Genomic DNA, 14261 nt, shown 5'->3' on the forward strand with positions numbered 1-14261 from the left:
CCGCAGGCTCAGAAACTCCTCCCTGTGCAGCCTGACCAGGCTCCGGAGCCAGGAGCTGGTCCTTGCACCCTGCGCCCCGCATTGCTGTTATCAAACTCAAAGAAAGGGCACCAAGTTTGTCCAGGGCACCATCTTCCCCTAAGGCCAGCCCTGCATGGCTGGCAATATCTCAATGCTCCACTAAGGAAGACTTCAGCACAATGGCAACAGCAATGTGCTCTTCCTGTGACTGGCAAAGGGCACAGCCCATTTTTGTAGTAAGGGAGACTAATGAAAGTGGCAACAGCCATGAGCCCTTCCCGCGACTGTTGCTGGGGCACAGAGATCCTGTACTTCTAGCAAGTGGTATTGCATTAAGATGGCACCAGCACTGTGCCCCTCCATCCGAGTGGCAATGGAGCATAGATACGAACACCTCACTTTCCCAATGTGGGAAATGACATCAAAGAAAGAGCTTCCCATTTGTCCCCCGTGTCTCCCTAACCCTCCCATGGCAGGGGCTCTGTGTTACCCCTACTCCCTTCTATGGCATGGTATCAGTTCTCCCTCCCCCTCTGTAATTCCCTCTTTCCCAGCACCACTTTCCCCTGCTATGGGTCCCTGATCTCCCCCTCCCCCTGGTCCCTGTTTTCCCCTGCCCCCACTCCAGGTCCCTGCTTCCATGTCCACCAATCCACCCACTCCCCGCCCCCTGGTTCCTGCCTCCCTCATCACCACCACTGCCCTATACCTCCATTACATTACAGGTTTCTGCTTCGTCCCCCATCCACCTACTTGCCCCTCTGAGTCCCTGCTTTCCCCACACCAGGTTCCTGCTTCCACCAGCACCAACTACACTTTAACCATTGCTTGCACACATTCTACTTTCAGGACATTAGCAGCATAAGCAATGACCTGGGAAAACTGTGCAAACAAATAGAGGCTGCTTCTCCACACAAATAAAAGGAGCAAGCAGATTATAGAGAACATGAATGAGGCATTAAGTTATTAATACCAGCGCTAAAGCACTAGATGTGATTTGATATCAAAGGTTGCTTTCAAGGCATTTTTAAAAAATGAAGCTGTTACTCGGCAATTTAAGAAAGTGGAAGCATGGGATAGGATAGAAGTTTGACTCTCTGATTTCTGCACTCCGTGATTGTAAGGAAAATCCACCCAGAAAGGGGCAGCAGGAAGTTGCTTACACAGTCCACCATCCCCATGGGAACAAACAATGCACTTGCAAATAGAAAGGGGGCAAATGAGAAATAAAGAAGGGGAAAAATTGGTCACATGCAACAGCTCTTGCTGTCCAGTATGCCTTGCAGCGATGTTTGCTATCACAGTCCTTGGCCTCTACAGGTATGTCTACATTGCATTGTAAACCTGGGCTCAGACTCAGTTTCAGCCCAACCCCCCGACCATCCACATACAAATCATCTGACTCGGATCCACAAGGTTTCTTTACTTTGTTGCCTGAACACGTTTACTAGGTTCCAAGCCAAGATTCTAACCCAGATTCACTGGAGACTTGCTGCAAGTTGGCTTCTGAAATTGAAGCTACTGAAATGAAAAGTGAAAGAAGTACAGCTCCACTCATTATTTTATCTCCGACTTGACCAGGAAAGGGTGTAGGTTGGGCAGAGAATGAAAACTCGAGCAGGCAGATCCTTGGCCTCACAAGATCTTTTTATTTCTATTTTTTTACGCATTCAGAAGGTTAAATTAAGGCCACTGCTGTCCCATGCCCTAGGGTCACCAGTCAAAATCATCATCCAATGCTATACAAAGAGACGGATGGCTGCTGTGATTATTCTCCTTGGGTATGTCCTGGGAAGCCCTTACTGTGTGAAATAATTTGTTGTCTCACTTGTCCTTAGCACATCCCCATAGCAACACTGTTTCTGCCAGAACTGTTTTGGTACCTCCATGCACAGCATTCCTCATTATAAATGCGTGTACCAGTGCATTCTGGGACTCCTGAAGCATCTATCCCACAGGGCTCAACATAGTTGCTGTGCTTTGGCATGCAGTGCTTTAGGCATCCTGTCCCTTCTTCACAAAGTACAAATTCACCTGAACTTAAGCTAACGACCTTCTTCCAGACATTGCAACCATTTGATACAGCCCTCATTAGCAGCTCAGATATTTGATAATGGGTTTGATAGATTGACTGACTTTTCAAATGCCTGGGATTGATAGCTGGTGTAAATGCAAGTCACTGTGCAAGTGTTGCAAATTCACAATGTTCATGCTTGTTACAACATTTCCTCCAAAAGTAGAACAGGCTTCTGCACCTCCAAGAGCTTCACAAATACCTGAGAGAGATGGTATGAGATAGCAGGAGATGCGGCCACAGAAAGCAAAAAGCTTGTCAGCTTTTCCTCTGTGGGTTTGAAGGTGTGATCCTGAGGAATACTTGTTTATTAAAAGTGTCTGAGTGAATGATTTCAGTATAAACAGCTAAAAACCAGAGTGATCAGCCAGAGGAAGAGATACCATGTGACAGCCCACTCTTAATGATCAGGTCCAGAGAAGGAAGGAAAGGGAAAATATTTACAGTAAAATCATGTTTTTATTTCCAATTGACAAATATTAGTTTATCAATGTGTTTTAGTATGTCCATTTGATATTGTGGTCTAACAATCTGGGCTCATCTAATGTTTCTTCCACAAGGGGGAAGTATCAGATACATGCATGCGCACACACGCATACAAACACACAACTGGGCATGCACCAATCAAAACTTCAGGAGCTGCAAATGGTAAAAGTGGCTTTGGGATTTAAAATTTGTCACCGGTAGTATATTTTCTTGATTCCCACAACCTGGCAGCCTCCCTTTTGCTAGAAACAAATGGAATTAGATTTTCTTACAAGCCACCAATGAGTACTCTTATATATGTGCTCTGGGAATGGACAGGTATGAGACAGACATGTAAACATTCTGCAACAATCTGGACACTGGAATGTAAAAATATGACTTGGCATGTAGAATAACCACAGCTAGTGTGTGTTAATCCTTTAGAGAGTGCCTCCTGGGTTGGGGTTATGATAGCTTGGGAAACTTAATGTATATTTATTTGCATCAGGATGATTATTATTCTGCATGTATTTTAACCACCATACAAGCACCTGGAGGTAGGGAAATACCCTGTACGTCTAAACTGAAATAAATAAAATAACAGTTCTTAACTCTCTCCTGCTCTTGATTCTCACGTTGCTATAAAAATGGGACAGCAGCTGCAAACGGCTGTTGTTCCACTCCCACTGCTTATGGTGGTCTCCAGACTTGGTAACTTGCTTCCTACTACCAGGCAAAAATGAGACTTATGAACAAAATGGCATCAGGATAGCTCTGCTAATAGATCACGGCTGTCAGCTGCTGGGTTACTGATTCTGAATTATGTGTTGCAGTCTGTGAGGCAGACAAACTATATGTTTTTTAAGAGTCTCCAATGCCCACGCCTGTCCCTAGTGGTTCTGCACAGTGGAGACAAGCAAGGCAAAAAGCTCTAGGTAGATAGAGCCCTGCATGTCTGACAGAACACAAACAGTGCTTGTGGAGCAGGATGACCCCTGTAGCGGCTGGCAAGTCGGGGACTTTGCTTGTGTTTTTAGTACTCACAAGGATGAGGTAAACTATTCAAGGCTTATTCTGGTACCATGCAGAACAGATTTATAAAAGGTAAAAAGCAGCGACACCAGGGCATGCTGGGAGACTGAATAATGATGTTGCAGCTGTGTGCTGACAGTAGTCTTAGATTCGGTTTTGAAAGCTCCAAATGAGGAGTAACTTGCATGAGGACCCTGAACACACACACAGAACTGCTGCTCTCCCCGAGATGAGATGAGCTGAAACTCCCCACTGCAAATACAGTGCAGAAAGCATTTACCTTTGTCAAGAGGTTCATCATTGTGCTTCTCCAGAAAGGACACCTAGAGGGCTTTTGGGGTCTCTGAGTCAGACGGCTCACCTGGCAGATCCTGAGCTTGAATAATAACGTCAACTCACACCCCCCCACACTCCACCCCTTCTCTAATAGTCACACATATAGGAAACAAAAGGTTGTTGTGACTCAGGCCTGCGTAGGAGGGAGACCTCATTTTGCTCCTGGCCTGAGTTCTAATATGCATATCATTACTGGTGAAGTGAATCTTTACTGAACGCTTTAACTCCCTGTATATTGACTGGGTAAATCACGGAAATGAAAATAACCACCATGAAGTGGGTGCGCTGTGGGCTATTAGGGGTAGCCAGCTATTAGGTATGGAAGGACTATTTACACTTAAACTTGGATTTACCCACACTGATCAATATCCACAAAATAAGCTCCTGTTTTCAGACCTGAATACAGATATGCACCCTCTTACCCATACAGCTTCTCAGGGGTAACCTTGTGAACAAACAGCACTTCCCAATCAATTCCAAGCGCATTTCCATACACAACTGTAAGAGCCCCTCCACCAGCACTTACTGAAAGGGATGGGTTTCCCTCATCCTCCACAGTGACAACCAGCCGGTAGAACTTCTGCTGCTCACGGTCTGGGGGAGACGGGCGGGTGGCGATTTCCCCAGTGACTCGGTCCATGCGGAAGATGAGATCTTCATTCCCCTGAGTGATGTAGTAGGAAAGGACGCTGTTGAGCCCAACGTCCCTGTCAGTTGCCCGCACCTGAGCCACAGCACTGCCTCCACCAACATTCTGGAGATCCATGGGGGGAAAGAGAACGGAAAGAAAGAAAAGTCAGCTTCTGGCACAGACTCATCTGAACAAAAAGGTTCACAGCAAAACAGCTCTCAGCAGTGCCCTCCAACACAGTGAATGGGGGAAGGCTCCTCCAGCATTTTCATTATAAATCTCCAGGTACCTCAGCTGCACAGCTCTACGCTAGGTGAAAACTTGACCAACAGAGAGTCAGCTTGAGGGAAATTGGACAATGCTCTCAGTATTTTTCCATGGCACCTACCAGGCCTGGAGCTCAAAGCTCTCTGGGGAAGATAGAGCATGAGCAGGTGAAGTACAGTCCTCCCAACACCACTCTGCCTATGTGCTTCAACCTCAACTTGCAAGGATTATCTCTAGGGCTGAAAGATTAGTTCAGTTACCAGATCAATCCAGGCCTGCTGCTGAGACATGCCAGCAAAGGTGATAATTACTTTACCGCCACTCATGATTGTGGTTTTTCCAGTGTAGACACCGTTATTTTAGGAAGTGAGACCAAGACTACCAGCTCATTTCTCACAGGCCTGAAGAGCTGTCAGATGGAAACAACATTTTGCCACTATCTGTTCAGGTGAGAGTTAAACCGCTGAGCTGGCAGGGAAAGCTTCGTACCTTGTTACAAATCCTCACCTTTGTACGATTCTAACTAAAAAGTAACTTTTAAAATGAAATTTCACACGGTGTCATTTCATAACTTGCGCCACTTACAAAACAAACCAGCCTGTAAGGACAGTGCATAGAGGACAGCCTAGGAGCGTCCCACCAATCACACAGAATGGCTTCAGCTGGCTGGAATAGTGCTGAATGCATTTTGTTCTGGCCCACACTTGCACTGAAGCCATGTGCAGCTGAACAGATGTTGAGCCTGTGGTCAGCAATGGGTAACTCTTCTAGTGTAGCTCAAGCCAAACAAAAGGCAAAGCCAAGCAGCTGATTTCCCAGGGCCAGTGGTACAAATGATTCAGATACAAATTAAATAGAGAAGAGTGTTTGGATAAGCTATTATGTTTAATTCAAAGCTATCAATCATATACACCATGCAGATATAACAAGGTGTCACAGGCTACACACACATTATTTGTATTTTATTTTTCATTATCACATTGAGAGATCCCAGTTCAGGAAATAAAAGTTTCCTTTTTCCTGCTTGGTTGTGATATACTGCTTAATTACCAAACTTTCAGAGACTGTTTCCCAATAGCAATTCATATTCTGAGGAGGCAATTCTCTTTAATTACATGTGATTTTCTGGAAGTTTCATCAGCCCATTAGGACATTCACTTTTTCCTGGCAGTTGTATGATGCTATTTAATGAGCAGAACAATGGATTCAAAACATCCTCCAAAGAATTGTGTTCCAAATGAAGTTATCCATGTCTCTTGTTCAGAGGAATCAGGAATTGGCATGCTGTTTTCTGGAGGAAATTGTTTGAAAACATGGTCGCTCTTGGCAGATCAGCATGGATCTCAGCATACACCAGGACGAGAGTCTGAGAGTCCGATTCCAGGCTATGGCTAAGCTCAGAGTTACATCTGAGAGGAGTGAAGAAGGCTGTGAAGACCTTTTTGCCTCCTGGATTTGGCTAGGGACTGACAAGTTCCTGTGGTAAGTTAGAGCCACCCCAAAGACTGCTCTATAATTTATGCTGCCCCCAAATGGCTCCCTGTGGAGCTGTCCATTAGCCCAGAACAAGAAGAGTGCATTGTGCTGGGACCATGTCTCCTCTGATAAGTACCTATGCTGAGGATTTCAAGAGAGGTAGAGCCATACAGCTGGCCCTATACCACTGAGGAATCCTACTGATACGGACAATATTCCCCAGTGAGAAGATCCACTGGCTTTACAGCCCCTAGGCTGGATTCCCAGGAAATCAGCATACAGCGCTGCAGCGGGTCCTATGTGCACGCATGTTTCATTTTGGGGGACAACTGAGACTTTGTTATATAAGGCAGCAGAACTACTTACCTCATTAACACTAACATTGTATCCAAAGGGATTCCCAATGATTGGTGGGTTATCGTTGACATCCAGGATATTGACTCTTAGAGTGTGTTCCTTTCTCCGAGGCGGGACTCCGCTGTCAGATGCCTGGATCTGCAGTGAAGCATAATGGTTACATCTGGGCAGAAGCTTTTTGTTTTGGTCAAATCTCGTTGAAAAAAAACCAGACACCTATAGTGCTACAAAACCAAAAAATATTCCATAAATAGAAACTGCCCAATAGGTCAGATCCAAAATTTAAGTTTTGCATTAAAAGAAAAAGTTTTAACAAAATCTAACAGCAATAAAAACAGTGTAACCAATGAAAAAGAAACTGAATTTTTAAAATTATACAATTTTTAAGAACTCTTCTTCCATTCCACCAACAAACAAACCAACAAACCATTACGGCTGTCTCTGTTCAGCATAAAAAAAATGCTCCTTAAAATACTTTGAGAGCCACCTTGAAAGGCTATCAAATGTGTCTATATATTTTTGTTTCTAATGTACAGCCCTCTCTAGCTAGGTCCGAGCAGAGGTACCATGGCTATCACCTGGGGAGAGGATGAGAGAACAAACGCATGACAGATGTCATTTCTTAATGCACTGGAAGGCACTCAGATATTGTGATGATACGGGCATTATAAGAACCCATACAAATGAGAATAGAATGTTAAAATTGCTGCTGCAGTACAATTTTGCACCTCTACCTGGAGCATCAGCTGTTAAAACACTGAGCTGCAAATAACTATATATTACAAACCATCCAATTTTGTGACAAATTAAAATATGTGCCATAACACCAGCTATTCAGCAATGCACAGCATTATGTCATTACACTTACATACACACAGACACAGATGTGCAATACTTTGCATGAAATAAGCAGCACATACAGGAAAACTATAATATTTTTGGTGTGGAAAACTTCCCAATGATTAGTTCAACCAGCCACAAAAATACCTGCAGCACCACATGAATGACAGTCAGAAACTACAGTTTTAGACAGTCAAATTTCACCCACTAAAGGCAACATTTGGAGTACCATCTAGATGGGTAATGAGTTTCTGCATCTTGACTGTTTGCCTTGCCCAGTGAATGGTGCATGTTGCAGAAAATGCAGCTAGGATGGTGGAAAACTCCAGGTTACCTTTAAGGTGTAGTGGTCCAGCAGTTCTCTATCCAATGGCCTTCCCACAAACACCTCTCCATAGGTATTGTTTGTGGTGCGGATCTCAAAGACAGTGCCTATATTTCCTGATGTCAGAGAAAACGTCACCTGCAAGAAGGAAATAAATAATGGGAAGTGTGGGGAAGTGAGGAGCAGTGAGGTTAGGGAAGGGGGAAGAAAAGGGAGAGAGAAACAGTCATTACAAAGTGACCAGTTCTTATTAAACCTGGCTCCTTCTTGCCCTTGTGCTGAAAATCCAACACAACAGTCTCTCTCAGAGTATTTCGTACACGCGCTGCTGGTTTCGGGTGGAACCAGAAAAAGTTCAGAAAAATAGCTCTTAAAAACATTAACCAAACTTCTAACTCCAATCCAGGTTCCAGTTCAGATGCTGTGAGAGTTCTCAATTTGGGAAAGTTTTTATTCTATGTGAATTGATTTGCTCATCTCTATTCTGTTTGACCAGATGTTCCAGGTTTCTGTATAATTGAGGCTGTCACTGAGGCATACAGACACAGGACCAAATTGATATTATTAGGTAATGATAATAATAAATACATTTATTTATTTATTAACAGTAGCACCCAGTGTGTGCTACATGTTTTCCAAACACTAAAGAAAGATGGTCACTCCTTGGAAGACCTCAGTCTCAGGAAAGGAACTCTCTGACTTCAGTAGGCTTAGAATGTGGTAAATGTGAAGTAACATCTGAATTCAGCAGAGTTATTCTGGAAATACACTGCGAAGGATATGGGCTGATTCATTTTGAGTAAGAAACTCACTGGAATCTCACAGCATCTAATTAATTCTTCCAGCAGATTAAAGGAAGTAACGAAGAGGACAGAGCTTCCTGTTTTAATCTGGCTAGAAATCCCCTGCTGTCCATTGTGAAGGTAGAAAAAACAACATCTTCTCCGCCACCCCCATTTTTAGGCCCACTGTTGCACACGGCAGCTGTCACAGCGTCTTGGCTCTGAAGGGAATGTTTAATATGTCCTTCCTCTGACACCCTTCAGTCACCAAACCAGCCCCTACCGCTAGTATTTTTGGCACTATCCATCCCACACTAAAGAGCAGCCCTATTGCCAAAGATTACGGTGTTCGTGTTCATAAGGATCAGAGTTCAAGACCCTGATTTTAGAGACCCAGAGCAGGGAGTAACTGGAAAGGAGCTTGCTGAGGCTCTAGATAAATCTGGCTTGAGAAACACTAGTGGGGCCTTGTAGGATTGCCATAAGAAGGTTTTGCTCTTTGGGAATATGGGCAAGGTGTGCAGGAAGCAGACATGCTGAGGTATAAATTAGGAATTCCATCCTCCCCCTCTCTTCATGAAGCTTGTTCCACGGTTGGGCCTGAGTCAGTGTCAAAGCACATATCTGAATTCAGGAGTTCCTGTCTGTCAGTCATGTGCTCAGACCAACAGCTCACAGTGCCTCATAGCTTGAATGGACATATTCCCTCATAAATTGGAATAAGCAAAATCTGTCTCCTCCATCCCACCCACTCACCCATCTTCCTTTTTGTAGGTCCCAGTATAGTTTGTAGCTGCAAAAGCATTGGTACCTGCCCATTGCTTCCTGCATCTGGGTCTCTGGCCAAGACTACAGCAATTCGCCTTCCAATGGCACTGTCCTCTGCTACGTTCACCGCAGAATCGGAGGTGATGTCAAACTGTGGGCTGTTGTCATTCTCATCCAGAACGGTGATGGTTACCTGTTGAAAGTGAGTGTAGAGATTAACAAGAGGCTTTATCAGGAGCATGGCTCTTGCTAATTTTCCTGAAGGCAACCATGCTGGATGGGATAGCCTTTCAGGTGAAACTGAGATACATGTAGAATATCTTAAAGATCATTTCAGTGTTGCCTTCCCATCCTGTTGTATTAAATCTCACAACTCAGGCCCAGGTGTGCTGACAATGTCAGAAGAACCAAAGATTTCAATGAAAGGCTTGGAAACCCAGGTCCTGCTGAGTGGCTGGGGACTCCCTTTTCACAATCTTTGGCATGCGGTTAGTGTTAAGCGCATTTGAGAGCTCCTGGAAGGGAGGGACAGGCGCACTGGTGACAGCAGGCCATATGCACGCCTTCCTCACTTGGTGCTGCTGATGGATCTCAGGCTTGACTCACTGAGGGGGCTGCTGCAGTTCAGGGACTCACCTGAGAAGGGATGAACAACCGTGATCACGTCACTGTTATTGAGGAGTCTGGACACACGTCCGCGTCGTGAGGGATAAGGATGGGACGAAGGACGCTCACTTTATTTTTTGAGGCCAAGGTCTCAAGAGTTGAATGGCTGCTGCACTAACTCCTCCAAACTTAGTGAAGATGTCTAATTCAAACAGGAATTAATTGAGGGAAGTCCTATGGCCTGTGTTATACTGGAGGTCAAATTAGAGGATTACGCTGGTCCCTTCTGGCCTTATAACCTATAATGTAGGACTCTTCTGCATATGCATGTAAGGTAGACAAGGGAGGGGTGAAGACTGGCGTGAGAGGGGAAGACAGTGTGGCACTTGAGGGGGTCCCCTCCACTCAGAGTTCTCAGTTTTAACTGGCTAATTAGAAATTGTATAGACCAGAGGTGGGCAAACTGCGACCTGCGGGATCGTCTTGAGCTCCCGGCCTAGGAGGCTAGCCCCCGGCCCTTCCCCCGCTGTCCCCCCTCCCCTGCAGCCTCACCTTGCTGTACTGTCAGCGCTCTGGCCTGCTGCTCCTGCCAGGCAGCGCGGCGGCGTGTCTGGCTCTGGCATGGTAAGGGTGTGGGGAGTGGGGGGGGTAGGAGGGTTGGATAAGGGGCAGGGGGTCCAGGGAGCAGTCAGGGGACAGGGAGCAGGAAGCGGTTGGATGGGGTGGAAGTTCTGGGTGGGGGGCGATCAGGGGATGGGGACCAGGTGGGGTTGGATAGACGTGGGAGTCCCATGGGGCCTGTCAGGGGGCGGGGGTGTGGATAGGAGGTCTGAGTAGTTAGGGGACAGGGAACATGGGGGGTTGGTTAGGGGTGGGGGGTCCCAGGATAGGGCGGTCAGGGGACAAGGAGCAGGGGGGGTTGGATGGGTCAGGGATTCTGAGGGGGGCAGTCAGGGGGTGGGAAGTGGGAGGGGGCGGATAGGGGCAGTGGTGAGCTGGAGCCGGTTCGCACTGGTTCGTTAGACCCGGTTGTTAAATTTAAAAGCCCTTTTAGAACTGGTTGTCTTGCGAGGGGAGGAGGCAGAGCAAAGGTGAGGTGAGCTGGGGCCGGGCTCGGGGCGGGGAGCTGCCAGTGGGTGCTCTGCACCCACCAAATTTTCCCCGTGGGTGCTTCAGCCCCGGAGCACCCATGGAGTCAGCACCTAAGGCGCCACTTTTGATGTGATTCGTGTGGGAAGCGGCTGCTCCTCCTGCTTCCCCCCAGCTACGCTCCCCCGCCCCTAGGAGCCAGAGGGACCTGCCGGATGCTTCCTGGGAGCTGCCCTAGGTAAGCACCGCCGGAACTCCCCATCTCGACCCCCGGCAGGTCCCTCTGGCTCTTAGGAGAGAGGTGGGCACCCACTACGGTGGCCCACAAGACCCTCCTGCCCAGTCAGGGGACAGGGGAGGGGGGTGGATGGGTCAGGGGTCGGGAGGGGGACCTCAAGGAACGTGGGGGGTTGGATGGGGCAGGAGTCCACGGGGGGGTGGGGTGGGCCACGACCCCCTCGTGGGGTGAGGAGGGAACCGGTTGTTAAGATTTTGGTAGTTCATCACTGGATAGGGGGAGGATAGGGGGCGGGGGCCAGGCGGTTTAGGGAGGCACAGCCTGCCCTACCCGGCCCTCCATACAATTTTGCAACCCCAATGTGGCCCTTGGGCCAAAAAGTTTGCCCACCCCTGGTACAGACCCATCCCGGCAGGGGATGCTCTGCTAGTATTGTGCAGGCCCAGGCCTTTGCTATTAAACTCATGAGAATTCATAGGCCTTGTCTACACACAAGCTTGCACTGGCTTATTTTGATTTCATTTACATTGGGAAGGATTTGCTATAGACTAAATCGACAGAAGCCATTTATAAACTGGCCTGAGTTTTCACACACAAGTCTGCATCCATTTAACTAAACTGCTGCAACCTGGGCAAGTTTTGGGTGTGAACAAGCCCAGAGTTTCTTCCCAGAATGATGGATACATTTCTTCCCAGTTAGAGGGGATGATACTCTGGTCCACACAGGATGGATCCAAAATTCTATGGACAGATGGGTTCCATGCCTAAGCTGCAATCTGTGTACCATTCAGCTGTGCCAGGTAAATGGCAATGCAGAGAGGCAGGAGGGATGGATACAGAGAAACCAAATACACAGAGCTCCAAAAATAAAATCAGTTGTGATTCAGCATTCATAATTATAGATACAGCACTAAGATGCAACAGTAGTAGCAACACCAGCAAGAAAGAGAAGTGTTAGATACAGATGTTGCTCAGCTGTGGTCAACGACTCAAAGAGGAGACAAGCGTCTGCCTCTTCTGTGACGAGCCAGAGGAAATGCTGTCATCATGTTCAAAATTAAAAACATATTCACTATATATAATCGGAGAGAAAGAGAGGAAGAACATTTTTGTTCTCGAGGCTCTATTTATGGGTGCTAACAGTCCCCAGGTGCAGAGCTCGTCAATGTGATTACGTCCTGGAGGAAACCTGTAGGGTTTTTTTTTTGAGTTTGGGTGACTGCTATTGTTGTAGCTAAAAAAGAAGGCAGGAGAGGGGAAAACGCAGTCAGCCCAAGAAGAAAATCTGCAGCTGCTGAGGCAAACTGCCACTCACAGCAGCCAAACCTTTCGGTTTGGAATGAGTGCCACTACACAAGGGAGGGTATGTTTCTTGGAAGCGGGCTTACCTTCTTTCCAGACCCTGTAGTAAACTCAGTCTACCTTCCTGGTACACCTACTTGGATGGCCACAGAGGGGCCAGATGCTCAGCTGGTAGAAATCAGGAGAGTTCCTGGACTTCAGTGCAGCAATGCTGATTTATGCCAGCTGAGAATCCGGCCCCAGATGTGTTTTTTTAAAATACTCCATCAAAAAACCCAGATGAAGTGAACACGAAGGCTGTGTTGCTGAGTAGTCATGAGTCAGGAGACAGCAAAGTTGAGGCTACAAGGGTGGGGGAAGAGTAAAGAGGGTTCAAAGAGCCTCCCCCACCTCTGCACAGAGGCCAGGATTGATTATAGTCCTTGAATTCCCAAAGCACAAGGACTGGGGAACCCTACTACCAGCAGCAGCACTAGAAACCTCACAGGAGTGGAGACAAAAGGGCCAAAGCTCTAGCTCTCCTTCACCCCAGCCTTGGCTGGTGGAGCTGGGCAAGGGCACTGGGGAGTGCATGCTGTGCCCTGCTAAAAGATAGAGTAGATGCTACCACTCTGTGTGGTGCCCAGTTCTCCTGGAGCTGCCCCCTATTCAGGACCAGACACAAGTTTTGCACAGCTACCTATGCAGTGACTATCAGAGGGGAAGGCAGGCAGGAGGAAGGAAGGGAGGTATACAGAACTAGGAACAAACACTCTTACCTTCTGTTGGAGGGGAGCAGAATGGGAAAGAAAAAGAAAAAAATACAGTTAACAGATCTTTCCCTTCTCTTTTAAAAACATGGCATAAGTTAAGTGCTTTAGAAAGGGAAGGGAAGGGGAGGTTGGTGGAACCAGGACAGTGCAGGCAGGTGCTGTGCAAACTTCCCCTCCATAGCTTTGCAAGTGCACCTTAATCCACGCCCAGAGCACCCAATTGCTATTCCAGCTCGGAGCCTCTCCTGAGCAGGCACTGCCAGGCAGATTGCGCTGTGTGAGGTTCCTTTTTCTTGAGCAGCTTTGTGATGTGGAGGCAGGACCCCCGAGGGGAAAGGCAAACACTTCTATCAAAATTCAGATGATTTTATTGGTGTGAACCCTCCCTCCCCTGCCCCCAACACTTTCTGCAAGCCAATGCACATTCCATAGGTAATTCGCTTCACCCCACCCCTGGCCACCTGCTCTAAAACCTCAATCTTTGGACTACAGAATTAACCCAGAAATTACCATGAGAGTGTCAAGAGAGAAAAGAAGCTGGCACCCTGACTGCTGGAGGCCAGTATCAATTGCCTGAGCACACATAATTTTTAAAGGCAACAGATGTACCAAAATTCAAGCTATTGGAGTCCTTTAAACCACAGCATACTATCCTCAAATGACATTCAGTGTCTGATTTAAATCAAAAAGAAGAAAATTAAGAGTTAAAATCTCTAGATCAGATCCTTAGCTGGTGTAAATCAGTATAACTCCATTACCTTTACACTAAGGATCTGACCTGTAGTTCCAATCCTTAGTAGACCTTTTGTGTCAGATGTTGTAGCATATATGACCTACAAGTTGCTCGCAGATCATAAATCTTTGCAACCCCAAGGACAATGGTGGTATTCAGGAAGGAGT

General features: G+C 46.8%; 1 protein-coding gene across 1 annotated transcript in view; it reads right to left on the bottom strand.

Annotated features, from left to right (window-relative positions):
• Positions 1-14261, bottom strand: part of CDH23 (cadherin related 23) — a 552537-nt gene that overhangs the window by 108065 nt on the left and 430211 nt on the right. Inside the window, exons 34-37 of the mRNA XM_074958929.1 lie at positions 9418-9567; positions 7834-7962; positions 6669-6797; positions 4455-4682 (exon numbers count right to left, since the gene is read on the bottom strand). Coding sequence (XP_074815030.1) covers positions 4455-4682; positions 6669-6797; positions 7834-7962; positions 9418-9567 — 636 coding nt within the window. The remainder of the gene's footprint in view (positions 1-4454; positions 4683-6668; positions 6798-7833; positions 7963-9417; positions 9568-14261) is intronic.

The sequence above is a fragment of the Natator depressus genome, chromosome 7, assembly GCF_965152275.1.
Source record: "Natator depressus isolate rNatDep1 chromosome 7, rNatDep2.hap1, whole genome shotgun sequence".
Classification (NCBI taxonomy): Eukaryota; Metazoa; Chordata; order Testudines; family Cheloniidae; genus Natator; species Natator depressus.